At 28.0% G+C, this 26,831-nt stretch overlaps 1 protein-coding gene and 1 long non-coding RNA gene across 4 annotated transcripts; one reads left to right on the forward strand and one right to left on the reverse strand.

The window, feature by feature from the left end:
- On the reverse strand, positions 1-4,531 carry LOC139425170 (uncharacterized). The gene is made up of 2 exons (XR_011636449.1): positions 4,349-4,531; positions 1-558 (listed from the first exon to the last, which is right to left on the reverse strand). It is a non-coding gene; the product is annotated as an uncharacterized lncRNA (long non-coding RNA).
- Positions 4,532-4,557: 26 nt separating this feature from the next.
- Positions 4,558-21,083, forward strand: LOC139425169 (RNA cytidine acetyltransferase-like). 3 transcript variants are annotated; one of them, XM_071178902.1, is made up of 11 exons: positions 4,558-4,703; positions 8,588-8,650; positions 10,547-10,763; positions 12,147-12,308; positions 13,255-13,481; positions 13,657-13,705; positions 14,085-14,271; positions 15,532-15,704; positions 18,725-18,940; positions 19,024-19,163; positions 20,926-21,083. In XM_071178902.1, exons 2-11 carry the CDS (start codon positions 8,589-8,591, stop codon positions 21,014-21,016), a joined length of 1,524 nt encoding a protein of 507 aa, XP_071035003.1. In that variant the 5' UTR covers positions 4,558-4,703; position 8,588; the 3' UTR covers positions 21,017-21,083. The 3 variants fall into 3 exon arrangements, with proteins under 3 accessions (XP_071035003.1, XP_071035005.1, XP_071035004.1); XM_071178903.1 differs by lacking the exon at positions 4,558-4,703 and adding an exon at positions 5,552-5,823; XM_071178904.1 differs by lacking the exon at positions 10,547-10,763 and having other exon boundaries at positions 4,671-4,703; positions 8,588-8,829.
- Positions 21,084-26,831: the final 5,748 nt, after the last annotated feature.

Raw genomic sequence — 26,831 nt, forward strand, 5'->3', positions numbered from 1 at the left:
TTTTCATTTTGTATAGAAACTTTAATGAATATAACAATTTCCATCTCATAATATTACTAAATATCAGAATTACATTGGATTATTAAATGATTTTTGATATTTTGAAATGTAAACGAGCGTCTCTTGTCTGAAAGTAAACTTTTATACCTGGAGAAGCTTCTTTCATTGTGTACTGATGTTATTGGTGCGTACTTGAAAAAGACGGTCTCACTTACTGACAATTCTTCTTCTATTTGAAAAGATGTTGCTTCACCTGTTAATATCCTAGAGATTTTCTTCATTGTTTGGAAGCCAGTGATCTTCTCTAAAACTTTGTTCAATTTAACTGCTACACTTTGTGCTATCTTTCCCCTTTGATTTTTGCAACACTTGACTCACTATGTCAATATAATTTATTGCATCGCAAAGTTCCAATTTTTGTTTCTCCAAGCTTGTAATTATCGAGGACACAATAGCAAAGTTAGACTTGATAAATGATAAGTTTCCTTCAATTTTATCAGAGGCCAACACGTTTTGCGCTGTCTTATTTGATGCAGCATCTTCTGAATCAAGACAAATCTTGCATTTCATGTAATAAAAATAAGAAAAATTTAAAAAATCCTTTAAAATGCAAAATTTAAAAAAGATGCTCTAAAGGACAAAAAATGCAAATGTCATTAAAATCTGGGCCTTAGTAATAAGCAATGAAAACTCACCATCATGCTCTAAGGAAAATCTTTTTCAACGGTGCATTAGAGTTCAGAGATTTTACTAATAAGCAATTAAAAATCAATAATAAAAATGAAAAGTAATGTTAAATTAATGGGGTAATGCCTTTACATTCTATGTATGAATCACAGGGATAAGTATAGGCTTAGTGTTTGCGGATTGCAGCCCAAGGATAGTCAAGGGGTCATTTAAGAAAAGAAAAATAAATAAAATAAAAAGTTAAAATTCCAAAACTCAGAAAATATATATTTTTTTTTTTTAAAAAAAGAATTACTTCTTTATAAGTACAAACAAGAGGGCAGGAGGCATCAAAGAAAAGCTAAACAGTATGAGAAAGAGCCTTAGTGCAGATTATACATAAAATGCCAATTCTATACATGTAAATAAAATAAAAATTATATTTTTTTTTCATTCATAAATAACTAACTAACTAAATATTTAACAAATCTCATTTTCTGTATGGAATTTGTTTAAATATATTTTAGTCATGATAAAATAATTAAAAATTTGTGTAACCTGCTATAGTATGAAATAAAACTTTACTTGTAGCTTTTTTTATGACAATGTACAAAAACAGCTCCTTTTTTATATTAGGTTTTATTTCATACCAAACTTTGAGACACTTGAGTACATTAACATTGATACAAATGGTTAATAAATTAAGAATTTAATGTACTTTTTATTACCATTAAACTGTAGTTGATTTAGACTAAGAAGAAACAATACACTTCTCCATTTGATTACAAAACAAAACATTAATACTTTATTTTAGGCTTAAAGTAGCAGTAAGCATAAACAAATACTGTTATTTCAAATAATAAAGAATAAACAATTTAATTCCATTTATTTAATCTGATTTGAAATGAGGTCCACACTCCCTAAAGATGTTCTTTTGTCTCTTTATGTTTCTAGATAAAGCATAAAGAAATAAAAAAATAAATTCCCATTTAACATAAAAACAATACAGTTGTACCGTAAACATTTTTTCCTTCATGTTTCAGCATTTGTACATAACTTTTTGAGAAAAAAAAGTTGTGCTTTCTATGCGACATTTAGACCAATTCAAATTAGATGTTCATTCAACACAAAACAATCCTCCAAAAATTTAGGGAAAAAAAAAACTTTAATGAAATAAAAATTAGAGTAAATAATTTACTTTTTAATATTGTCATCAATAAACAAATTTTGTGTACTATAAAATCATATTAAGATTGTGAGAAACAGAGACATTTTTTTGAAAAGCAACACAATCCCTGGTACACAAAAAATTAATTAAAACGAACACGAAAGCCGCACATCAATTAAAACAAAAATGTATTCAAATTTATCTGAAAGCAAGATCAATTCAGTGTTGTTAAATTCTTTAGAACTGCTCTTAGAAGATATTCGAGGGTATGTTGTTATTTTGCAGGACAGCCAATGGTGGATACGATGTATTTTAGATGTAAATATAAACTACGAAGAAGCTAAGTTTTCTACAGCCTCATGAACCTTCACTGTCATACTCGTACCCATAGAAGCCTTTAACATTGAAAGTAAATAAAACATAGATCATTTAAAAGGTTGATGTAGAAACAACAACAGGTCAAGATTATTTCATATCGCCTAATGAGATAAAAATGTAAACACAAAAAGGGCACTACCTCATTCCTAACTATTTCATAAAATTTTATAGTGTTTATATGTTTAAATAATTACTAATTCTGTTCATAACATATTGTTACAGAGTTAATAATCATAATTTTTCTTTCAAGTTTGATAAAATATTTTCTATGATATAAATGTTATTCATATCTTGTAACTAATTTACATATTTTTTGCATATCTAAAGGTAAACCATTTTTTTAATAAGAAAAATATAATTGATAGAAATAAAACTGTTAATTTTGGATACATTTTAGGAGCCAAAAGGATGGGATAAATTATTACTTTTGGTATGAATGATCATTGATATATATATTGGTTTAAGAATTTTAAGCTTTTTACTCAGTTTTCCATGTATATTATATTAAGTATCTTAAAGGAAAAAAAAGTTGCACAGCAGACCGGTTTCAATTAATAAAAATTTTAGTTTGCAATAATCTATATATATATATATATTTTAAATTTCTATTTCTATGCTACAAATTTGAAATGTGTAGAAAAAAAATTCGTATATTTTTGAGACCACATATTTCAGGTCAAAGGCCAAATCAGGTTGCTTTGAAAGATGATCTAGCCTCAGAAGGTCATAAGGAATCAAATGAAAGGTCTATTTCTTAGCTTTGAAATGATGTTTCAAATTTTTTTCTTTCCTGATACAATTAAAAAAAAAGTTACAGCCATTTATATGTATGCAAGTTTGTGGTTTTTTTCTATGAACATTTTATTTTTTCAAGTGTCTATAACTCGGACAATTTTCAACTTAAAAATCTAAAAATTGATTGAATTGCTATACTTTTATCATGTATGCATGTTCCACCAAATTTCATTAAAATTCAATTAAAATTTCCAAAAGTGATTGATCTGACAAGGAATGACACATTATAAATTTATCCTTTGCTAATATTTCCTTCTACTTATTATATAAATGTAATTCAAATTTTAAAGGATCTTTTTGATTGATAATTTCTAAGTCAAAATATAAAGAATTTTACTCTTATATGCTTCAAATATATATTTTTATAAATTTATTATTTGATTGTTTCAGAATTGTTTTTCGAATAAAGCAGTGGCAAGTTAATAAAAACAACATTTTAATACTTGCCACACATTTGACGTAACTATTAATACTCAGCAGTAAATAATCTGTAATCAACACATTTGACATAACTATTAATACTCAGCAGTAAATAATCTGTAATCAACACATTTGACTAACTATTAATACTCAGCAGTAAATAAACTGTAATCAAAAATCTAATCTATCCTCATTAAAGTGAGTATTGAACTATTTGAAAATAAATTTTATGTAACATGAATTTTTTTCATTTTCAAAGTTATTAGAAATAAATTTTTATCATTTCAATATTATTGTTTATCATAATGTGCTTAAATTCACAAATATATTATTATTTTTCATTATTTCCAAATAAATAAACAATAATTGATAACCACATAAAAATTTTATCGATAATTTTTTTTTAACAGCTAACTCTTATTAGCCATAGTTTTATTAACTGTTATTAAAACTGCACCTTACAAATTCATTTATAAAATGTTATAAGTAGAAACCCTTTCAATGACGATGTCGAATAAACATAATATATAAACACTTAAACATCAATTTTAACTTTACTGCAGAATTATTTTCTATGTTACAATTATAATGCTTAATAATTAAGTACAAATGTTAGGAAATATGAATAGGATGATTAGACTTTACATGGCATAACTATTATTTTAATTAAAATCCGAATTATCTTTTCCTTACAACAGAAAGCAAGAAAATTATATAAATATTGCAGCTAAACTTTTATAAGAGAATACTCTTAATATNAGTACAGATGTTAGGAAATATGCATAGGATGATTAGACTTTACATAACATAACTATTATTTTAATTAAAATCCGAATTTTCTTTTCCTTACAACAGAAAGCAAGAAAATTGTATAAATATTGCAGCTAAACTTTTATAAGAGAATACTCTTAATATACATACTCTTATATCAAAATGATATAATTTTATTTAAAAACAAATAATAAACATAGCAAAGAAAACTACGTTTTTAATGTTACGTTCTACGTTTTTACGTTTTATTTTTAAATATCTTAAAATTCGAAAACATTTTCGTCTAATTTCATTTTTTAAGCACAAATCTCCTCTTTTCAAGTGGTTGTTTACAAAATAAATGTAAACACAATCCATCAATTAATCAATTGTGGCAACACGCCATAAGATGCGCAAACACAGACTTGCAAGCACATGTTTTTCTAAAAGCGTGGCGTTTTTAAAAAAAAGATAGAAAATATACAATCAACTCAATTTCTAAAAGAAGATTCAGCGGTGTCATCAGGTAGATTTTTATGTTGCTTTATTCCTTTTATTATATTTATTCTTTTAGTTTATTGATTTATTATTAATTATTTGCACTCTGTCTGCATGTGCATTTATGTAAAAATATACAATAGATTAGTAGTAACATTTGCTCACATGTACACTTTTACTAGAATCCTAATAGTGTACTAAATGAAAAAAAAGCATTATTTATAAAGATCTATTAATATACTTAATAATTCCTAAGAAAATTTTATATTTTACTATGTTTATTTATCATGTACTTTGATTGTTTGAGTTACTATGTTATAGCAGTGGTTCCGCTCAACTTAGAAAAATATGAGTTTTCTTTAAGATTCGAGACTTCCAAATTTCTGAGCCTTTTCTTTTTTTACTTAATGCTGGTCCCTTATAAAAGTATCATTACTTTTATAGATATAATAAATCAATATTTCGTGATTTGAATATACAGTCGGACTTCTATTTAACGAACTTCCATTTTACGAATTTCTCTATTTTGCGAATTTTTTCGTGGAACCAAGAACATTTTGGAAATTTCTTCGTTAAATAACTTCTAAATAGCGAAGTCAATTTTCTATTTAACGAAATTTTTTTTTAGATCTACTTTCCCCATTTCCCAAAATATTTGAGAAAATTATTAACTCGTTAACGTATTTTATGGGGGAAATGACCTTGAACTGATTTTCGCATCCCCTTAACTTTTAGAGATAGCAGTAAAATTCCTTTCCCTTTTTGTTTGCATTTCATACAGGAAATGCAATCCCACTGGAAAAGGGGGGAAAGGGTCAAATTCCTTGAATAGGAAATGAGCAGAGAAGATAAAAGGAATGGGTCATCAAAGTGTGTGGTCTCTGGTCCCTTATTGACATGTCCTATTATCTCCACCCCCACTGTTCACTTCCTCTCTAGAAAAACTTTCAACTTTCTCGTTGTTCACTCAGTAGAGCTCCTGTTTTAAGATTGCTGATCAGAGTGCTGCTTGTTGCTTTTCTTACGGCTGCAAAATGTCGAAGCGAAAGTGCCTGACTATTAAAGAAAAAAATTACAAGATAAAGGTGCATCAATTGCAATTTTAATTATTTCTAGTATCCATGAATTTAAAACCTATTCTACGTTGTGTAAGTATTTCAAAAGATGATTTTCTATTTAACGAATTTTCCATATAACGAACTTTTTTTCAGGATTTAGCGACTTCGTTAAATAGAGGTCCGACTGTACTATATATGTATATATAAGTACAGTTTATTCAGTAATAATTTATCAAAGAATAAAAATCAAAAACTTTGTATAAGCCAGAGGGTCCTAATGTGGTCTATGTAGACACCCAGGGGTCTATTTAACGAAAGCGGGGGGTCGATCCGAATCAGAAGTGTCGATTGAGGGTCGAAGAAAAAACAGGTCTTAATACGCAAATCACACATACCTAATTGAGTATGTAAAATTTGTTAATTTTTTTATAATTGACTTAATATTACTTTCTTTATAGAACATAAATTAATGAGCATATATTTATGCGGTTGAAACAAGTATTTTCGTACCAGCGCTCAGTGGCATGAACTCTGCACTTCTGGTTTATAAGTCATATGCATATGTACGCTTATCCAAATGTCACATGTGACGAGCATTGACGTTACAAACACAAATATCATACGCAGTTTCAGCTATCTTTGCAAACTGTGTGTGAACAGTGTTGTATATTTGCAGTGTCATTGTAATGCAAAAATATGCACCCGCTATACGAAATACCTCAGCCATTATGCTAGCATTTCCAAGTTCCTATATGGTTGAAGCCGGTTTCAGTCACGTAAATTTAATCTTAACTATGTACAGAAATAAATTAAATGTGGAGTTTCGAGGGATTTAGGATTAAAATTGTTCAATTTTGAACCCAATATAGCCAGCCTTGAAACAACAAAAAAACATGCACACCCATCTCATTGATTAAGAAGCAATAAATCTATAGTTACTTCAGAGCTCATTCTAGGCAGAAAAAAGGGCAGGGTGCAAAAGTTTAAAAAAAAGGGCATTATTATTCTAAAAGGGCAATAATTTCTTTCTATGGGCTTTACACGTTCTATTAAAAAACATTGTCAATTTGTAAAAGAATTTTTTTTCTTTACTTTACTAAAAGTAGCAAAGCAATCATATTAATTACTATTTTTTATTAACAAATTAACATATATATTGAGTTAATGGATAGTAATTTATTTAGTAGCTTAGTAATTTATTTAAAATGCATGCATATATTAATAAAATAATAAATGTATGTTTTTAAGTTTCTGTAGTTATGATTTAATAATTAAAATGATTAATAATTATGATTTAATGTTAGTGGAAGTAACTGTAAACTTTCAATGACAAGTGCAACAAGGGGTGTGATGGCTATTTTTCCTTTCTCATATAAATGTATTCCTATGTATTGACAGCAATGACAAACTAAATAAAAAGAGTTAAAAGTAACAAAAGCTTATGAAATCCATAGTAGAGTTTGGGGAAAAAACAAAGAAGGGTTGAGGAAAGAAAGGGCAAAAAGGTTATGGAGTCTATTATATCAGGGCACTAATTTACTTCAGGGGGGGGCAGCGGGGTGAATTCTTTTGACTAAAAGGGCGGCAGGGTGCTGCGCCCTGTTTACCCTTCCTAGAATAAGCTCTGGTTACTTTACTTATTATTATTCTACTTATTTATAATTACTTATTATTTAATAAATATTACGGTATTTAAATTTCAACATTAATATATTTTTCATAAAACTATTGTTACACAATGTACTATTACTTTTATGGAGGTCGATGGAGATTTCGAAAAATTATAAAGGGGTCGCTGATCAAAAAAGTTTGACAACCCATAACCCATAGTATAAGCTGTCTTTGTAAACTCAAATTCAAGCACTGTTTTCCAATATTAATAAGATAACAGCCGTTAATCAATCCAACTACATTATTTAAAAAGAAAATAAAGTCTATTAATAATTTAGAAGCAGTGTTTCTTCTTCCTAAATAATGTAACATCTCTTTTTTTTTTAAGTAATAAAACCTATCTCACATTTATTTTTGCTTTTAGAACTCTGACTGAAGTCAGCCTAACATTATTATATTATCGTGGTATTTTTATCATTATTATTTATTTACGATTTCTGATAGTATACTTTTGATTCGAAATGAGTTTAGTTTCCTTTAAAAAAAACCCTATTCAAACCAATGTTATTCCACAGTATAATGCTATGTCTATCTGACTATATTTCTCAGTATAAATTTCCTTATGTTGTCCTATGGTTTTAGACAAATTTGATAAGTTATTATGCATAAGCGGAATCACTGTCATAGAGATAAATTTGATTTCAATTGTATTTTTGCAAAAAATACTATTGAAATCTAATCTATTCTAACCTGCAATTTACCTTGATGATCTAATTTATTTTTTGCATTAGTTTGTAAATATTTGTTTTTTAATTTAGTATATGTTCTATCAAAAAGTTTTGTTTCTTAATAAAACAAAATTATGTATTTCTAATGAATTACTTTGTATAATGAAAAATGTGGTTTGGAATTTAGTTGACATTTTCCTAAAAAATTAAGTGAATTCTATTTCAAAAATTGAGTGGCAGCCCTATATCTGTTTTTTTCTATGTAAGAATAATTTTATTGACTGTTGGATGAGTAACATTGGTATTTGTTTTTAAAATTTGCATCAATATTATTAATTTTGTGGTAAAAAGTTTTTAATTAAAAATTCTGCTTTTAAAGTATAGTGCTAAGAAATGTCATTTTTAAATTTTAATGGTGCCCTGAAATTTTTATTTAGATTAGTTATATTGCTTAAAATTTTATTTCAGTTATTAAAAAGTCTATACATTTAACTTTTTTTTTCTTAAATGTGCAGGATGGAGTCAACCGTACCATCTCAACTGTCTCTTGGTTGCCCAGAGACAAAACTGTGTGAACTGTATCCTTACTGATATTTTCATCTGAGTCCCTATGAAATAAATGAAAATTATGTAACTAATACTTATGAGTTTAAAAAAAGCATATTTTAAGACTTCAAGGTATTTTTAAATACAGATGAGAGTGTTTTGTAATATATTTTGGGTTGTATTTTGTGATACATTTTGGTTGGACACAATGGTAAACATCTTCATCTTTCTTATTTTTCTGTAGTTAGATTTTGTATAAGTTTCATCAAAAATACAAACTTATTACGAAATAACATAGTTAATGACTAAATGATTACAATCAAACTTCAATATTAGAAATTTAACGAAAGACACTAAGAATTTCGGATTATTGAAAATCCAATATTATAATTAAATATTGTTTAACAATTCGGTCAAAATAATAAGTTTATTGATATTTTGAAAGTGGTGTAACATGAATTTGTTTCATTATGTCGAAATCATTGCATTTACTGTGTAATGTTAAAATCTTTGCATAATTATTTGATTTTAGTCTCTGTTAAAGTTTTTCTATTTTTTTTTTCTGATAGCAGAAATAGAAAATAAAACCGATGCTCTTGCTTCATTTAATATTTCTGATTCTCCCCTGACACCACATAATGAAACAGTATTGTTCATTGTATTCCTCATAAATATCAGTTTCTTTTGGATTTGTTAGATTATCAAGTTCTTTCTTATTTTTTCCTCAAATATGCTTATTTATACACATATTTTCCCTGTCAGCTCTTTTAGGGAAAAATAATTCAGGAAATTTCTTTTCAATCATGATAATTTATTTCTTAATAGAGTTGTAAGGAAAAGCCTTTTTAAAAATTCATTCATTAAGAAAAAAAAATTTTTGATCATTAGATATGTGTTGATGAATATCAAGGATCATCAAGAAATTCGGCTAAAAAAGAAGGTTTTTTTTAATAGCAACATAGCAAGCATTTAATTGAGTTGGTAATATTTGTTTTTATCCTTGCTGTCTTAAACTGTCCTAAATTAAATAATGCTGTTGAGTTTTATGTGAACAATGCTAAAATTTTTAATTTGGGATCTTATTGAAAAGGAAACATGTAAAAATGAATATCAGTAAAAAAGGTGTAGTTTTTATGTGCAAAAAGTACACAATGATTATATTTGGAGTTATTAGTCTATCTATTTTTAAATTTATAAATTTTAGGCAGGTCAATTTATATTTGAACTACAATTCCTGTCCAAAACCTCTTACTGACATCCAAAACCTCATCCTTTATAAAAAAAATCTTATTTCGTATGAGGTTAAACAAAAAAATATGCAATAAAATTTTATGTGACAAGTTATAAAAACATGGGAAACTTTACTTGTAATCAACTTAAACAAAAGTGCTGGTAACTCAAACTCTTTTTGTAACCAACAATAGTTGAACTTCATTTTACATATATATATATACAGTAGAGAACCGATTATCCGGAACGATCGAGAACCATCGCTATTCCGGATAACTGATTTTTCCGGTTTTCTGAATAGCTACAAAAAGCCGTTTTTTTAGTGTTAAACCCAACTAAAAAAAAATAATAATAATATTTGGAAATAATCTTAAAAATAAGAAAAAAGCAATGAGGTAATACACTAATGATTATTTGTGAAATGATGGTAAGGTAAACANTATATATATGAATCAAAATAAATATTAATTTTTTTTATTCATACATATATATGGATCAAAACAATTTAAGATTCAGAGAAGTTGTGATATGTTCCGAAAAAATTTACCTAATATATTGGGATTCTAAGCCTTTCCCATTTCTAATTCTAAGAATTTTATTTTAAATGTTAGATCAACTTTAATTTAAAAAAAAAAAAAGAAAAAACAATTATCACTTATTTTCTTTTGAAATTTATATTTTCTTTAATAATATGTTAGATATTGTGTCTCTCGTGATGTTTTGTTCAGTGGCAATCCTTTTACTGAGAAATTTTTAAAATCTCTTGTATCAATACTGAATCAGTCTAGTAATACATTGAATGTAGAAGAACTTCTTAGAATAGCTGATTCACCTGATTACCAAATATTTGTTCTCTTACCTCCTTTGCAAAGGTGTACTACCAAAATTCCTCTTGAAGTGTTGTGTGCTATTATTGTAAGAAAATAAATCCAACTACAATAACATGTTAATTATTATTTACTACTGCTATAAATTTATAGTATGTTAAAAAGCTTGATGAATGAAGGTTGTGACATTTTAAAAAAAAAGTTAAGGTGTCTTGAAGAAACTTGTTTTAGTGATATTTAATTGTACAACAATAATTTATTTGCAAAATCTTAAGTTTTGTAGACCTTAATAGAGGATGGTGCTAAGTAACCCTCTCTACATTTTTCCAGTGTTAAGGGCTTCAAGTACCTTTAGCGACTACCATTTCTTAACAAATTTATATTTTTGCAATAAATTAAACCTCAAACTGTGACATAAATTGATATGACTTTAAATTCGTGTAGAGGATTTGCAGATTTTGCCAATTAGAATCTGATAAGAAATAAAGACAAAATATAATCCTTAATTCCTTTCATTAATATATAAACTTTTCACATAATTTAGTTATAAATGTTTAAGGTTATTTACTTAAAATCATTAAGATCCTCAGCAAATTAAAGCAATATATCACAAACAGGTTAAATAAGTGTTTGGGATTTATAGATTTTGTCCATTTAAAGCTTTTGGACAAGAAATAGAGATACTAAGTGACAGTTTTTTTTTAGTATTTTCAGTGGGGAGTGGCTCATTTAAATGATTGTGAGTGATTTATAGATTTCACCAATTGGCAACTTAGGGGGAAAAAAAATACAGGCAGAAGGCAGAGCATAATCTTTCTTTCTTGCTGTCAAAGTTTAAAAGTTAGTTTACATGAATTCCTTGAAATGTCACTTAAAACAAAGTAGGCATTTTTGAGAAATATTTACACCAGAAAAATAAATTTAAAAATAAATAAATTTTTCATTTGCATATAAAACATTTCTTAATTTTAACTTAGCTTGCTTTGCTAATAAATTTATTGCACATTTGAAGGGGAAAAAACTTAATTCTTTACTCCAAATGTGTAAAATTACTGTTCCAAAAATGTCTTTAAACATCTAAACTTGAGGTAATATCAAAAGTGAAATAGAGATTTTTAAGTCCAAATTGTTAGAATTAAGCATCAACAATCAGCTATATTTTGAACTCGATCAGTAAAAATTTATATTACTAAATTTGACGTCATCAGATACAAGTTTAACATAAGAACTCATTTTAGTTTTAACCAGGCATTTTAGTTTTAAGAAAAGTGTGATAACCTGTAATAAATATCAAATTCTGTATATTGCTAAATTTAACATTATGTACAATTTTAACGTTTTTATGAAACTATCTTGGCTGTTACCAAATATTCTAGCCATGCAAAAAATGTGGCAACTTAAATGTTTAGTAATATAATTTTTAAATGTTATTTTTACTTGAAAATTAAATTTTGATTAATTGTTTTATCAGGTCCATATTGAGTTTAACCTTCCCTCTGACATTGTGAAATGTGGATCAAATCTAATTCAACCCATGCCTAGTTGCTTCAATAAATGGAATGTGAAGACAGATGTTTCGAGATTACGTGGTCTTCATATTATTAACTTGGCAACACATCCTCAGTATAAAAAAGTAAGTATTTCCTCATAAATTTTGATTCAATTATTGTAATAAATAGAAATGATTCAACTTTTTTTATTTATAATATTTCTTTTTTGTAAACAAAGAAAACAGTTTCATAGTTGAAAGTTGTCACTTTAAGCCCTTTTATATGACAGGCATATTAATGTGATAATATACATGACCAATTTAATGTGACCAATTTTGAGAGGAGGAATACTTTTTTGATACAAGGAAAATATGTTTGAATGGTTTGTAAAGCACTGTGATTTCTATGTGGGCATCTAGATGGTTTTTTGCATTTTGCTGCTAGTAGAGTTTTTACAAACTTATAAAGTATTTATCTGTAAGCATTGCTAAAAAAAACTGATGTAAAAATTTTGCAGTTAGATAAAGTGTAACTTATCAGTTGCACGATTTTTTCATGTGTACAAAGATAAAAATTTCCATAAAATGAATCAAAGTTACCACTCTTATCTATAGCTTAATTATTTCATTTTCTTTTAACTTCTTGCTATAATGTTGCCTGCCACAAAAATTAAATAAAAAAATACTCATGTTTGTGCAATGTATGGAAAATCAACTTTTAGATTGATAAAATGTTCTTTCAGAGATATCAAACTTGAAATGAAATTATAGTTTGATTTAAATAAGTGTTCACTTCTTTATTATTAGTATTTTATTATCAGGAATGTACAAATAAAATTCTCTAAGAGCCAGCTTGTTATGGATTGTAGATTTGCTTAATATCGTACTAAAATATTTGACTCCAGTTTTGATTTTTTAGAAACTGTGGCTACCAAAATTCCAATACCCTCGATTGTTTTCATTTTATAAAGGATTTTGAATTAACTGATTGTCAAACAATTTCTTACTTATAATTTATATTCTTTCCTTTTTAATATTTGATGTAATTGACTTGATTTTTATTTTGAAGTGTTTTTAATTTCTGCCTTAGATGGGATATGGCTTGCGAGCTGTGCAACTATTGAAAGAGCTGTATGAAGGAAAAGTTATATCGCTTGGAGAAAATGTGAAATTGTCTACTAATAATCAACAAACGGTTGAAAATCAAGATGGTGGTTCTAAATTCGAATCCCCTCTGTTACTTCAACTATCAGATTTAAAATTAGATAATATAGACTTCATGTGTGTTTTCTTCAATTTGTCATCAGATGTTTTCAGGTTGTTTTTCTGTCTCTTTGTTTTTATAATCAAATTTTATTTTTAAAAGAAAAAAATCTTTAAAATAATGTCAATTAAAATAGAATTTTAAAAAATATATATTTATATAAATTTTTGCAACTTTATTTTTTTCTAAACTTTATAATATATTTATGTCGAAATATTTTTTCTCTAGTTTTTGGAAGAAAGCGGAATTTGTACCTTTATACATGGCTGCTAACAAAGTAAGAAAAGGTTTTTCCTAGCATTCTAATTACCATCATTATTTTCTATATCTATTGATTGTTTTTTAGCATTTCATTTCAGTTTGTCATGCATTATGATTGTTTGTTTTCAAGAAAGTAAAATTTCAATAGCCATTTAAGCCATTTTATAGCCTTAGCCATTTTAAAAAACCAAACCTTTAAGTAGTTTAAATAAATGCCCATGAACCTAAAATACTCTTTGTTTTTTTTGCTTTTAAATTTATTTTTGCACTTGACTGTATTGAATTTGTAATGTTTTTATTAGCTGCTTAGTTACTCTTCCAGCTGATAAATACTGCATTAAACTATCATTTTGGGATGATTACCTTTTTGTTTATTACCAGTTTTTATTTTTCAGGATTCTGATGTAGTACCTATTGCCATGTTTAAACCAATCAATGAAGAGTCATCTAGTTTTGTAGAAAAAAATATAATGAGTTTCATCAATCATTATTTTGCAATTCTCAAATCACATTATAAGAAGTTTCCAGCATCTTTTGCTCTTAGCATATTCAATTCTTGCCCGAGAATTATAAACACAAAAGGTATGTTATCCTTATGACCACTTATCAGAATATATGTGTCATAAAATATTTTGTCTATAAAAAAGAAGTTTTATTTAAGAAATCTTGCTATATTTACTATTTTGGGTTAAAAATGGGGGGTATTTTTTTTTCTCTTGTTCTAAGTCTATTAGATGTGGAAAATACGATTCTGAATATTCAAAATAACGCTTTCATTATTTTACATTTTGTGAGTTATTTAAATAATTTCTACTCAAAAATTAAATGCTATACCTTGCAAAACTTCCGAGTGCATTTTTCTTAAGAATTGTTTTCTGAAAGTGGTGCACATTGTTAGTCATATTCTACTCTTATGTTTTTAACCTTTTATTGTCAGGGGTCTGTCCAGGCCGAATTTACTACCGTTTATCGGTACCTTCACAGATTCATCTTTAGGAAAAACGGTAGTTTCACAAATTCAACTTTGGGAAATATGGTAGTTTCACAGAATACTTTTTCTTAAAAGAAGCGATAAATCCATATTTTTCTGTTGATTATTTAATATAAGTTTAAATTTTTCACCAATTATTTCTAAATTTTCACAAAATAGGTACCTCTCAAAAAAACCTAGACAGATTCCTGATTGTGAATAAATCAGATATGTAAAGTTTAAAAAATTACTTTCTCGAACAAATGTCTTCCTTAAAATAGAGATCTGCATGTTCTATATGCTATGGAGCGATTTCACTATTTGGGAATGTCATGTATGCAGACTTTAAAAACAGTTCAGTTTTAAAAATTCAAACAACTCTAATAATATTTTTGTGAAAATAAAGCTTTGCCATCATTTATCCTCTAACTTTGAAAAAAAAACTACTAGATTTTATTTTTAAACTAAGCTATATATTAGATGTCCCATTGGTAATTTAAAACTCACCCAACTTCATATCGATGGGTACCTTCTTGTCTGGGATGTAAACACAGGCTGTGTTCAATGCTGAGCACAATCCCACAATCATGTCATTAGTCCTGAAATTGTAGAGCCATAGTCCACCTGGAATGCTTTACTTAATGCTTTGCAAGTTATTCTGCAAATATGACATTCTTATATGGTGTAATTTTCCTATGATAATCGAGTATCTGCAGTTATTTTAATTTTGTGTTCTATAATCTTTAGATTTACAGAATACAAAAATTTCATATTTATAATCAATTGTTTTAACTTTTTTACAACTGTTTTAATAATTTATTTTAATAATTTATTTCAATATTTGTATAAACTTGTTTTATTTTATTTTCTAGATATTTCTAAAGAGGAATTGGATTTATATTTAAAGCCCTATCATATGAAGTCACTTGAAAAATATTGTTTAAGGCTTCAAGAATTGAATACAGTCATTCACATCATTCCTACCATTGCCAAACTATATTTTAAGAATGTCTTGAAAAATGTACACCTTCCAGTTGCCCAAGAAGTAAAAACATTTATAAATATTAAAATATTTATTATTAACTGAAGAAGTTTCCTGTTACATGCAATGCAATTTTACAATTTACATGCTTAATTATTTCAACAATTAAGCATGCATTATCTTAATTCTACAATACAGTATTATAATATCATCATTATGCTACATTATCATTGCTTTGATACTATTGTGCAAACTTAATACCCATACACATGTTCTGTTACTTCTTGAACCAAAAATATTCTTTTATACTCCATTAAAAATCAGTTTTTAAATTTGATGTATATTACCGTGATCTAAATATTCCTGGAATACTTCATTTAAAATTCATCAGTTATGAATATCGTCTGTGAAGTTTTATAAATTATTTTTATGACTTTTATAAATATAAGGTATTTAATTTTATCGCCTAAAATTAAACGGATATTTAATTTGGACATGGTTTTTCATTCCGGTGATTTTCTAAAAAGAAAAAACTATAAAAAAACATGCATTCAATTTTATTTCGCAATGAAATATGTACTACAAATGCAGCAGTATTTGGTTGATATGAAAATTTAAAAATGTAGAAAATCCATCAAAGATGACCACCGTTCTGGTAAGCCCTTCTCTTTTATTAATGATCCAGTATGGATCAAGTCAAAGAATTGATACTCAGTGCTTTTTTAACAGTTTTTAGATTATACTCTGATTCTACTTTAGATTATACTCCATTATCCATAGTGCGTAGTGATTTTAAAAAGAGCTTATTTTCGATTTTCATTTTTTAAAAGCCCTTAAAAGTGCTTTTTTCATGGGGTGTTTTTAAAAAGTGCTTAATTTTCTCTTTTTGGAAAAGATTTTTTTTTCTTTACCATGTTGATATTCGCTGCGTAATATGCAAATTTAAAAGCGTGGTTTTCGCAATGTTCTATTCAACGTTTTCACATTTCATTGAACCACAATCCATTTTGGCGTATCGTTGGCCCGTAACATATGATGGCACCAATCATATTACACATTTGATGAAATACTTGGGAGTCTGCATGTGCGTCTACTGAGCTGGATTCGGAAGAATCTTGCATTCTCATGCGCAACTCTGCTGCATTTTGCAAGGTATTCTCAATTCCAGGCTTCATTTTCCTCCCTCTGAAATCGAACTGAAAAATCTCCTGATCTTTTTATGGAGACTAATATAATCAAGAAAAGAGTTTTTTGTCAGAAACTAGTTATTTTATCATGATCAAAAAGTCTTTGAAAATTATTATGCATTTTGTTAATGTATATAGTGCTTAAAAATATTTTTTAAGTCCTTAAAAGGTGCTTATTTTTTGTTAAGAGATTTGGCTATGCACCCTGTTATCCCCATAGAGGGAACCTGTTTGCCTCTAAGTGAACTCCGAATGTATGCCAAGCTCCCAGCTTGATCGTATATCAACAACGCTACCTTTGCACAGTCTTCTTTTTGCTTGCTTTTCTAAATTGTGTGAAATGAGGAAAACAAAACTTATTGAATAAAAACTATTGTTTTGTTTCCCATAAAAATAGAAAGTTGTATCATATTTAAATACTATTTTTTAAGTTTAAAGGAGCGGATAAAAGAATAATAAATTTTATTTCTTGTAAACAATTTTCTTCTACAGCGAAACAAAAGTAAAAGCACTTCAAATGAAATGTCTGTCTAACATGTTTAACTTTTAACTCTTATGAGCTTAAGCAATTTTTTCTAAGGTTATTTTGATAATAGTAAAAAACAATGACAAAAGTACATTGAAAGTATTTTTAAGGGGATAAAAAAATAAATTCTTGATTGGTACTTTTTGTTTTATGTCACAATTTCAATTAATTTTTGATCTTGTTATTATAAGGTACTAAAATGTCAACATTTAAGTAATCATTTTGGGGAATATATCCGAAATATTTGTTAAATACCATTATTTTTTGTTTATAACAGCAAATGTTAATATTCAGCATCTATCCCATATATACATGTTGACATCTTAAAGGATATCAATAAAATTGATATGTCTCAATTTATTGTAAAGGTAAATGCTTTTGCCTGTTTATATAAACTCTATTGCATAGTCCCTAAGTCGGGATGGTGTAGTGGTAAAGGCACTGAGCCATCCCATCCTTGAGACCCAGTTGACATCATTGTAAAAAACGATGGTTTGATCCCAAATGGCAGCTTGATGTCCCATCCAGTGTCAGATCGATGGGTACGAGATTGACTGACAAGTAAAGTGGTTTATGTGCAATGTGCATCAGTTGAGACAATCATGCCATTTCTCACACATTAACAAAGCAGTAACCCTGCCTCTGACTTTATTTTAACATGTTACACATTTCAAATATGTTGTATTTTTTGGCTCACTAAATTGTGTGGGGCCTATTTCAAAAGTGCATTGTGCAGGATTTAACTTGGCATGCTTATCTTATGTGTAATGTCTTTGAATAAACTTACAGGCATTTACTAAGCCAATGTACAACTCGGCACTTGTTAAAAATTTAATACAAAAAGTTAAATAAATAAAATTTTGATAGTTCTAATTAGTTATTGTTCTAATTAGTTTTTTCCTTCTTTTTTTACTATATGATTAGCATATCTTTATCAATTCAGTTTATTAAGTGGTACTCCCTTTATGTAACATTGTATTAAAAAAATATCTCGTTTTCTAATTTCTGGATAGCACCCATGATTTTATAGATAATTTTTAAAAATGTGTAGTTATTAGGAAGAATGTAGGACATAGGATATTTTAGAACTAAATGGTAAAATGTCTGCATTTTTTCTCTCAGAAAACACAAATGCTAATGAAAATAAGATAATAAGGAAAAAATTTTACATACTGAATATGACAGGTTTACCATGAAGTTATCCATGTTTTATTTTCTGTGTATAGAACAGGAAGTCTATATCAAATTAATGAGACACTGTTAATGTGAAATTGTTTATAGATATATATTTGATCAGATTATTGTTTAATTACTGATGATATCGTTATATTTTAACCTTTCCGTTATTAATTTTTATTTTGTCCATTTAGGCTATATTGCTGTCATATGGGTTACAAAACAAATCGTTAGATGCTATTTCAAAAGATTTAGAACTACAGAATATTCAAGTTGTTGGTCTTTTAAATCGAACACTAAAGAAAGTCAGCAGTTACATTTCGGGAATTATTGAAAAAAGTGTTGAAAGTACGTTAATCTCTACTGATGTTGAAATGAAGCCTTTAAAAATGGATTTGGATGAAGAGCTTGTAAGGCAGCATTTGAGAGTATAGTTTTTTTGTGTATTTATTACATTTTGATTCAAAAATCAATCATTTTATTATTTTTACAGGAAGAAGCTGCTATTCAAGTTCAGAAGCAACAGGAAAAACTACTTGCTTTGGATGTTTCTCAATATGCAATTAAAGGATCTGAAGATGAATGGCAAAAGGCACTTTTTACTGGAAGAAAAACGCTTGTTAGCATAAAGAGGTACACTTGTTATTTATTATTTTTTTCCATTTATTAATTGCTGTTTTCTATATGCTGTGTTGAATTGACATTCTCATTGTTATGGAATTTGAATATGGAGTCTAGTGTGAAATATTTTTACTGTCAGTTTATTTTTATCAAGAATTATGTTCTTATATTATAAAAAACATTCTCTGGTATGATTTTACAATAATCGATGACTGAACCCAACAAATGCGTAACCAAGCTTTTTGTTAACATTTTGTATAGAACACCTTTTTATAACCTAAATTCTATCTCTTTTAGGAGTGATTAATAATTTTTTTCTTCATAGTTTAAATTAAAAATTTACAATGCTAATATTATATTAAAGTAATGTATTCTGATATTTTATTCCAAACACTAAGAATATGGCATGTAAAAAAATTAGGAATTGATTTTATAAAAGTTTTAAAACACTTTTCTTCCATTAAAAATCATCCAAAAATAAAAACTGTAAACTGTACAACAATTCCAATCAGTCATCTATGAGAGAAAAAGTTCCCTTGAACTACCTCTCTATTAACTTTGATATGAATGACAATATTTTTTGTTAGTTCATGTACAATGGTTTTTACTTACCTACCTTTTTGTTTATTTAGTCCTATCAGTTAGAATAATTATGATTTTGGTAAAATGTGTTTAATCTCTTGCAAGCTAATTTTTTTAAGATTTTTTTCTTCGTGTAATGGCTGCATCTTTGTATATTATAAAATTGGAGATTTAAATGATAAGAATAATTACATTTTCAGAAATCTAAGAGTAAAATTGAAAAGAAATTTCACACTAACCTCTTGTAAGTTGATGTGAATATCATCTTTAGCACTTGAACAAAAATGAAACAATTAAGAAATAAAACTTACTAAAACACCTAAACAACTGCAGAATCTGCATTGTACTGGAAAGCGTTATCCTTGCCAAGAGATTATACTTATACTCAGTTTTAGAATTTATTGAAACAATTTATAGCTCAATCTTATTAAATTTAAATTTGTATGTGATCCCCCAAGGTAGTCAAAAATTATTAACTTATTACCAAGATTTAATCTTCATGCATGTAACTAACTTTGAATTTGTAAAAAAAAGTATGCATCAAAAAATATGTTAATTTAACTTCAATTTCTCACTGTCATATTAATATATTTTTCATAGATATTTATAACATTTTCAAAATTGTAATAAATCCCAATATAGCCTATAACAAAATTTTTGAAAAAGATTTTTTTCCCCTTTCTTCTCTCCTTTATTATTATTAATATTTAAACAAGTTCAGAAAATTTAAAAAAAATTGGTTAGAATGTTTGAAAATCCCCAATTCTCTAACATGTCTGCAAATTAGTTTTAGATTTCAAAAAGATTTTGGGTAATTAAGAAAATCTTCATTTATGCAAGATAAATAATCCCCACCTGCTACATTTAATCAGATCATTTTATTCTATCTAATAACAAAAATCTTCACTCTTTTACATTTTCAATACATAATCTAGAAATGTTTTAATCTTTTTTTCTTTTTGAGATCGAAATATTATTACTTCCTGGTGTATGGTTGTATTACTGCCGTGGAAATATAGTGATTACATGATAAGCCCTCTATATTTTTTTACATTAAAATTTTTAATTGCTAAATATGATGCAAAATTTCAGTCTATATTTACATATCAGTTAATCTCTTTTCATGTTTCATATTTTATTTTCTGATATTTATTTTATAACTGAAAGATTTAATTCATTTATTTCTTTGCAGTATCAAGAATAAAGTAGAAAATGAAAATGCTGCTAAAACTGAAAATAAATTCAGAAAACACAAAAAACAATTTAAAAAGAAAAAACACTGATCTATGTATTAAATTTTTTAAATGTATATAAAGTTTTGTATTTATTAAAATGTTTTTTATTATGTTACTTTATTTTAATTTCAATATTTATGAAATACATGTGAGAAATATTTTTAAACTGTTCAGTGACTTAAGCTACTTTTTTTATCTTTTTTTTTTTCGTTTTTTTTTCGGCAGTCAACACCATGCATTTCCACATGGTATAGAATCCAAAATTTTAATACATAATCATAGCAACACACAAAATATAAAAGGTGGATGTACATGTGAGTTTTCAAACTGCTCACTGTTTGTAATTTTATTTCTGATTTTTTATAGTTTAAATGTTTTTTTGTTTTTTTTTTAAGAAAAGAAAATATTTACTTTAACGTTTTATTAAGTTGACTGATAAAAAGTATTCATTGCTTGGATGGAGCATTAATGTTCACATAAAACTTGCCATATTTGCCATCAACATAGAATAATCATCAACAAGCGATTTTACAGATATGTGTACGTCAATTGGTTAAATCCTTAATTGCTGGAGACATAATAAAAAAATTATCTATACATTTATAAGGTTGTGATTTAATAAATTACTAAAAATTATCTTCTGCAAATAACAGTAGTTGGGAACTGTATATTTATGATGAAAACAACTTATAACTGTAGAGTGTTTTCTTAAACCAGTTTTTAAAGTTCTTTTAGTTAAATTAGTTTCAGTTGTTTAGTTGTTTCGAAACTAAAAATCGTTCACTGCAATTAATCTTGAAATTTTGCTTTTTTTAAAAAAAACTTATATAGTATTTTAAGCTTTTATTTAAAAATAAGTGTAATTATATTAAGAATGCTGCCAAGGATTTAGGCTTGGCAATAAAGAACATAGTGTGTAACTGGTTAAGATAAGAAGTCATACCTACTTTTGAATGCTTCATTACGCAGTTTAAGTGCCTGGGTCCACTGATTACTAATAATGATATGAAAACTAAAATTAAGCTAATGGCGATACTTGACAATTGAAATAAGCTACAGTTGGCGCAGAGCAAAAACTCTCTACCTTTCGCAACATTGCATGCATTCACTATTAGCGTGTGGATAGTCATAGGGAAAGGAAGTACGTTAGTTTCCGTCTTGATTTTCAAGCAGACTAAAATCTTTTAAGTTAGAAGAATTTGAAACTCTAAACGGCATTAAACATGGTTTTTAAGGAGAGCATTGTGGAAATTTAAAAAAATATTTTTGGCAATTAAATTCGAAAAATGTTATGGAAGGGGAAAATATGTAGTATATTCCCATACAACTGAGCAGAGGTGGAGAGGAAAGGGAGGAGGGTCAAACATGGAACCGGTCTTCTCCCCAAATGGCGTATTCGAGCGTTGCGATCGCAAATCATAAAATATATAATAAATATAGACAACCTAGCATTTCAAGAGTTATATAGTATCAGATGGCGTGGACATATTTTGACAATAACGCCTGAATTCACCATAGAAACTAACCCTTAGTCACAGTTCAAAACAGGATTTATGAGAGCAACTCCAGGTTAGATTCCAAGAATTAACCTGGATTACCAAGAATTAGAATTTCATGATGCATGTAACCGTGGACAATTTTTTTTTTATTAGTAGAGGATTTCTTATGTTTTTAAATATAACAGTTTTGATGTTCGGTTGCTTTATTTTATGTCCAGTGAGGTCAATTTATTACAAGATGTAACTAGAATTAATTTATATCAAAAGCTTATTAATAAAATGAAAATTAAATCTTCCTGGGTTAATATCTTCTATAGAAGATATATATATTTCTCAAATTATTATAAGCAGTTGTTGTTGCACTTAAGTAAGTTTTTGTTTGGAGAAAAAAAATCGTGGATGATACAAATTGTGACCACAGTATTATTTCAAATAATTGGTGTAAGTAATAAGATTCTAAATAATGTAACTAGCTTTTATTTAATTTTTAATGAAGAAAAATAAAAAAAAACAATCGATGCTTGAAAGAAATATAAAATTTAAAAAAGAATACAATTCAGAAAATAATTATAGATCTTCATGATATGCCAACCAGGTGGCCGAGTGGTTAGCATGCCTGACTGCGGAGCCGATAGTTGCGGGTATGAATCCCGCTCAGGGCATGGATGTTTCTTTCTTCTGTGTGAATGTAACCTGCCCTATAAACGGGTTTGTGGTTGTGTGACGTGGGCGACGCTGCTCCACCGCCGTGGCTTAGCCACAGGTGCCCACTGGGTAACGAGAAAAGAGTAGCATTTCTGAGGCCAATGGGGAACTTGCCCCAAGTGCCCGCCATTAAAAAAAAAGATCTTGATGATATCTATCGAGATAGATCTTGCCCAAAAAATAGCCTTATAAATAGTTTATATAGATGAGCAGGCAATATAATGCTCAATATGAAGATAACGAATGGCATTTTAAAATCTATAAAATAAAACTATTAATAAATTTATAAAACTATACATTATTTTAAATATATATTAGAAATTATGCTGAAATAAATATTATATTATTACTACAAATTTTGATCTGAGGTTAAATTGCTCTGTAATCTGCATCAAATAATTTTGCAAATCTTAAAAATTAAGAATTTTGTAACCATAAAATAATCTGTTGAACATTTGGAAAAAATAGAATTATTTGGGCGAGATTAATTGCTTAAAACTATATGAAGTCAACATTCCCATCTTTAGTTGACATCTTTTTTAACACATGACATCTGGTGCCAGTGGCGTACGCAGAATTTTTTCAAGGGGGTGTTCATAATTTTCTGAAACTACTAAAAGAAATTCGAGTCTGTAATAAAGCACTATTATTTCCCTAATTTAGACTGCTAGACAATTTTGACTTTTTATTTAGACAACATTGTTTAGTTTTCGATTTGATTTTTTAAGTTTAAAAACATAATGATGTCATATGGGTGGGAAGTAACACTTTGAGAGCCACTTTCACATTCATCAGATTTTGTTATGCTAGAAACGTTTTCTTCAACGGAAGTATCACATTTCATTTCTGTACAACAGAAAAACTTACATTGGTACTAGATGCTGTCACCTCACTAATTTCAGGTCGTGATTTTTTCTCAAAATAATTAAACAATTTTAAATTCTTGCGCTTTAACACCCTAAAGATCCAAGAGCAGCAAATATATATATATACATATATTGGCACAGAGATATCCGCTCTGCTATGATCTCAAAATTTCGAGCTGGAATGAATAACTTCGACGAGCACAGTATCTCCAATGGTACTGTTACTGATTTTTTTCACTAGTCGAAATAGTGGCGACGACGGGTTCTGCGATTGAATGAACTTTTTGTTAAAGACAGATTTAGCGACAAGCTCCGAAAGACAAGCGGCAGAGATAACTCTTAGTCTGACTAACTAACTCCACTATACTCCCTCCGTTCACCCTTTTATATAATTTTTCACCACATCTCCAAAATTCTCAAATTGTCTCTAAGACGACAGAACGTCTAGGATTCCAGAATCATCGCGTTAAGACCTCACGAATGACAGCTAGCCTCGAAAACTATACTGGCAGGACAGAAAGGAACCAGTCCGTAACAGTATCACGTGAATTTGGTTTCAAAAGTACCACCCTTTTATGTGTAGTAAATGTTTTTACAGTATTCTGAGAAATACAGTGAGAAAAAAAAAGTATATAGTCTTAAAAAATAATAGTTCGCATAATTTCTACTAAAATTTTTATTTTTGCCATTTTGTCTGAGCTCAAGGGGGGTGTTTAAGCCCCTCCCTTGCGTACGCCACTGTCTGGTGCGTATACAATCGATATATTTACAATTATTTAAATAATTAAAATTTTAAATGTATGATTTGTTTTTCAATTTTAAAAATTTTGGAATAATTTGTTCAGATTATGACATTTGCCTTTAAAAAAATTTATCTTCCTCACCATATCCCCGCCGATGATTCTCTCTATTATCGGCAGATGGCAGCAGAATACTAGTCTTTTATAACTTCTAAATAATATGAATGTGTTGATTTACGCTTATCTGAGCTAAAAACTTATTTTATGCAATTTCACCTAAAGTTTTTATTAAAAAAAATTCTATTCAGTGGTTTAAGTTATCGATAATATGTTATGAAGGGGGGAAAGAGATAAAAGATGTAAATAAGGTTGAGAATGATATTAGCATAATCCCCTTGATCTTTGTGTAAATTAAAAGTAGGGGTTAAAAAACACCTTAGAATCTTAGAAACCGCAAGCAAGGCTTTATTATTAATTCGATTATCTGAAATTCATCTATACACACACACAAAAAAAAAAACTAATTTTTATTTGGAACGAAAGTAATGTATTCTTTCTTATTGAATAAATGATCTTCAAACAGAACGTTTTATCAAAGCAGTTCGACAAACATTTTTTTTAAAAAATTCCTTTCATCTCTCTTTAAGGGAGGGAAACAAACTATTTTGAAAGTATCAATGTTGAGATAGGAGGATGACTTCCTTAGTATATTTGAACAGGCACAGGATCGACTATTATTAAAAATTAATTTTTGATTAGAATTATCTTTGGATAAGCGAATTTTATAATTGTGTTCAAAAAATTTTCAATTTCTCGAATTTAAATTTTTCTTAATTTGAATTACGCATAGAGTAAAATTTCCTTTTAACAGGTCTTCTAATCTAATCTTATTTTTAATAAATTATCTTTAGACCGCCCTCCTGACCAAACTATTAGTACCATATTTCTCAGTTTACAGCTATCCAATATAATTTGAGGGTAAGGAATCCATCCAAAGAAAAATGCATATTTATTCAGAGAAAGTACGGTTTTTGTGGCAGATTTCGTAACTTAAAATATCGTAACATAAATAGCACAGATTAATTTGCGTATTTGAGGTTACCTCTTTGAACCATTGCGTCCTTGTGTATGAAAATCCGATCAGTAAATCAAAAGTCATTCAGAGCAGTGTTTTTTTATCGCATTGTTCTTTCTATTGAAGATAACATTTTCAGAAGACGATGTTCTGAATTACCTGCAAGGCTCAAAACTAAGAATGGCTTGCTCAGGAGGCACCCTATTATTTCCTTCCTTGAGTGACTCCTTCACATTATCTTTTTAATTTATCCTAGGCGTTGAACAGACGATCTACTTATCGCATATTAAATCTTTAATCTTGATATCTATTTTAAACCAGTTCTCCGGAAAAGAATAGCACTGAAATACTTAATTCAAGGCCTGGTTCTTTTGTCTATTTCACAAGAGTTTTGAGGACACAACTGTTGAGGGTTCATAGTTAGTCGTAATTTTGACCCAAAACGTACACCCTGTTTGGACCATTAAAAACATTTTTTGTAAAATTTAAGGGCTTCAAATTTGGGACTTTCAGGCCCAGTGGCGTACGCAGAATTGTTTCAAGGGGGGTGTTCGTAATTTTTTGAAACTACTAAAAGAAATTCGAGTATGTAATAAAGCACTATTATTTCCCTAATTTAGACAGCTAGACAATTTTGACTTTTTATTTAGACAGCATTGTTTAGTTAAATTTTGATTTGCTTTTTTAAGTTTAAGATCATAATGTAATATCTTCTTGCATGTAATATCTTCTGAAAAAAGTCCAATGTAATATGGGTGGGAAGTAACACTTTGAGGACCACTTTTACTTTTATCAGATTTTGTTATGCTAGAAACATTTTCTTCAACGGGAGTATCACATTTATGTACAACAGAAAAACTTATATTGGTATTAGATGCTGTCACCTCACTAATTTCAGGGTCCCGCAGTGAACTGATCGTTAAGACACGATTACCAGCAGATCACCGAAGTCAAGCATCACTGGCTGCGGTCAGTGTG

The sequence above is a fragment of the Parasteatoda tepidariorum genome, chromosome 3, assembly GCF_043381705.1.
Source record: "Parasteatoda tepidariorum isolate YZ-2023 chromosome 3, CAS_Ptep_4.0, whole genome shotgun sequence".
NCBI classification, from domain to species: Eukaryota; Metazoa; Arthropoda; class Arachnida; order Araneae; family Theridiidae; genus Parasteatoda; species Parasteatoda tepidariorum.